At 53.1% G+C, this 2,978-nt stretch overlaps 1 protein-coding gene across 1 annotated transcript; it reads left to right on the top strand.

Annotated features, from left to right (window-relative positions):
* Nucleotides 1-811: 811 nt before the first annotated feature.
* LOC129146268 (DLA class I histocompatibility antigen, A9/A9 alpha chain-like) lies at nucleotides 812-1,657 on the top strand. The gene is given in 3 exon segments (XM_054698097.1): nucleotides 812-1,061; nucleotides 1,282-1,317; nucleotides 1,320-1,657. Coding segments are annotated over 3 exon segments (624 nt in total).
* The last annotated feature ends 1,321 nt before the right edge of the window (nucleotides 1,658-2,978 follow it).

Genomic DNA, 2,978 nt, shown 5'->3' on the forward strand with positions numbered 1-2,978 from the left:
AATACTGAGAGCTATAACCTCCTAAACTTATACCGGGGTCCTGGCTAATTTTAAAACTGCAGAGATCTTGAAACAAAAAAGCTTGAAAAATCGCTGATCCAGTGCCTGGCCTGGACTCAGGGAGGCAACAGTGTGACAAATGCCTTGGAGCAGGAGAGGAGGGGGGGCGGGGGCAAAGTCCCAGGTATCTGGTTTGGTTCTCAGGGTCTCAGCCCTGTGGGCTGTGCAGGGGGCAGGGAAGGTTACTGTTAGGGATTCTTCATCTCCCCCCAGTTTCACATCTCCCACAACAGGTGTTGATCTCCTTTGAATACTGGTGACTCACCCCTAGTTCTCACTCCCCATTGCCTGGAGGATCTCCAAAGACTCCAGCCAGAATCACAGCTGCAATCAGTGTGGGCTCAGTCTCCTCAGACTCAAGAGCACCCATCATGAGGCCCCCAACTCTCCTGCTGCTGCTCTCAGGAGCCCTGACAGAGACCTGGGCAGGTGAGTGTGGGCTCAGGAGCGAAAAGGTCTCATAGGAGAGAAGAACCCGGTGGGGGCTTATGTCCAGAAAAGCAAGTCTCCCCCACCTCTGACCCTGTTGTTCCCTTTGACCCCAACCTGCCCTGACCCCTTTCTGTCCCTCTCAGCCTCCTGCCGCCCCCTCTGAGTCTCCAGCCTTCTCCTCCGCTGCCCCATTTCAATCTCAGGAGCCCCCTCGCCCCCCTCCCTCCCCCCCATCTCCCCGGGACCCGCGGGGAGGAGGCTCAGCCTGGGTCTCCCCTCCCGCCCCAGGCTCCACTCCCTGAGGTATTTCTCCACCGCGATGACCCGGCCCGGCCTCAGGGAGCCCCGCTTCATGACCGTGGGCTACGTGGACGAACACGCAGTTCTCGTGGTTCGACAGCGACGCGGCGGGGCGAGGATGGAGCCGCGGGCGCCCTGGGCGGGGGCGGAGGGGCCGGAGTACTGGGAGGGGGAGACGCGGAGAGCGAAGACCAACGCGCAGATGTTCCAAGTCAGCCTGAACAACCTGCGCGGCTACTACAACAGAGCGCGGACGGTGAGCGGGGCGGGCCCGGGGCGCTCACGACCCCACCCCGGGCGGGCGGGACCCCAGAACCCGGCCCGAGCGTCCCCCGAGGCAGGGGGACCCGCCGGACCCTAGACCCGGGACGAGCCCGGGACGTTCCCCGCGAGGTTTCCGCGTCCAGTTTCGGTTTATTCCGGCGGGGGCGGGCGGGTGACGCGGGGTGACGCGGGGTGACGGGGCGGGACGGGTCTCACACCCTCCAGGGGGATGCCACGGCTGCGACGTGGGGCCGACGGGCGCCTCCTCCGCGGGTACAGTCAGTCCGCCTACGACGGCGCCGATTACCTGGCCCTGAACGGGGACCTGCGCTCCTGGACCACGGCGGACACGGCAGCTCAGATCTCCCGGCGCAAGTGGGAGGCTGAGGGAGCGGCGGAGCACGTCAAGAACTACCTGGAGGGCACGTGCGTGGAGTGGCTGCGCAGGTACCTGGAGCTCGGGAAGGAGACGCTGCAGCGCGTAGGTAAGAGGGGCCGCGAGGTCTCCAAACCCCCTCAGGTGGCACCCAAGGGGAGGGTGGAGTCAGGTCACAGCAGCGCCCTCTCTGGTCAGGGGAAGGGGAGCCCCCTGGTTTCCTGACTCCCAGAGGACCACTTTTTCTCAGAAGTTTCCTCTAAGCCTGAGGGGAGACCAGCCCTGAAATCACCCTCACTGATTTTTTTTTTTTTTTTTTAAGTTTCTGTAGCCTTTTTTTTTTATGTGCAGTTTATTTTTATTTTATAAATTTTATTGTTATATTACCCCATACAATTTGCAGCCCCCCCATTCTGACCCCAATCCCTCCCCTCCAGCCCCCGCCCCTAAAAGTTCTCTGGTTCATAGTTTTTTGTTGATTTTGATTTTCACTTTCTTATAGTTATTCATTTTCCTGGTCCCTTATTTAAGTTTTCTAGATTCCTGCTATGAGTGAGACCATCCGGTATTTTTCTTTTTCTTTTTGGCTTATTTCGCTGAGCATGATCCCTTCCAGCGCTATCATGTGGCTGCAAATTGCATGTGTTTTATCTTTTTTGAATGCTGAGTAATATTCCATGGTGTATACGTACCACATCTTCTTGATCCAGTCATCTATTTTTGGGCATTTGGGCTGTTTCCAAAGCTTAGCTATTGAAATAGTGCTGCTATAAACCTAGGGTGCAGGTGTTCTTTGGAATTGATGTTTCTGTGTCCTTTGGGTAAATACCTAGGAGTGGAATTGCTGGATCATATGGAAGCTCTATGTTTAGTAGGTCCAGAAATCTCCACACAGCTCTCCATAGTGGTTGGACCAGTTTGCACTCCCACCAACAGTGCAGAAGAGTTCTTTTTCTCCACACCTCGCCAATATTTGTTGTTGCTAGTTTTTTAATATGTGCCATTCTCACTGGTGTAAGATGGTATCTCATGGTAGTTTTGATTTGCTTTCCCTGATGACAAGTGATGTTGAAATTTTTTTATATGCTGTTGGCCATTTGCATTTCCTCTCAGAGAAGTTCTTTTTAGCTCTTCGCCCAATTTTTGACTGGATTATTTTCTTTGTTGTTGTTGAGTCTCATCAGCTGTTTGCAGATTTTGTGATCAGTCCTTTATCATTAGTGTTGGGTGCAAAAATGTTCTCCAGTTGTGGGTTTTCTTTTTGTTTTTGTTATTTTCTTTTTGCTGTGCAAAAGCTCTTTAATTTGATGTAGTCCCAGCTGTTTTATCTTTGCCTTCACTATCACTGCTTTTGGGTGATGTGTCTGTAAAGATGTCTTTGATGTGCAAATCACGTAGTGTTTCGCCTATATTTCCTTCTATATATTTATGGTTTCAGGTCTTATGTCTAGTCTTTAATCCATTTTGAGTTGATTTTTGTGTATGGTGTGAGGTAGTGGTCAGCTTCATTCTTTTGCATGTAGCGACCCAGTTTTCCAGCACCATT

Source organism: Talpa occidentalis, unplaced genomic scaffold, assembly GCF_014898055.3.
Source record: "Talpa occidentalis isolate TD23 unplaced genomic scaffold, MPIMG_talOcc4v2.1 talOcc4.2, whole genome shotgun sequence".
NCBI classification, from domain to species: Eukaryota; Metazoa; Chordata; class Mammalia; order Eulipotyphla; family Talpidae; genus Talpa; species Talpa occidentalis.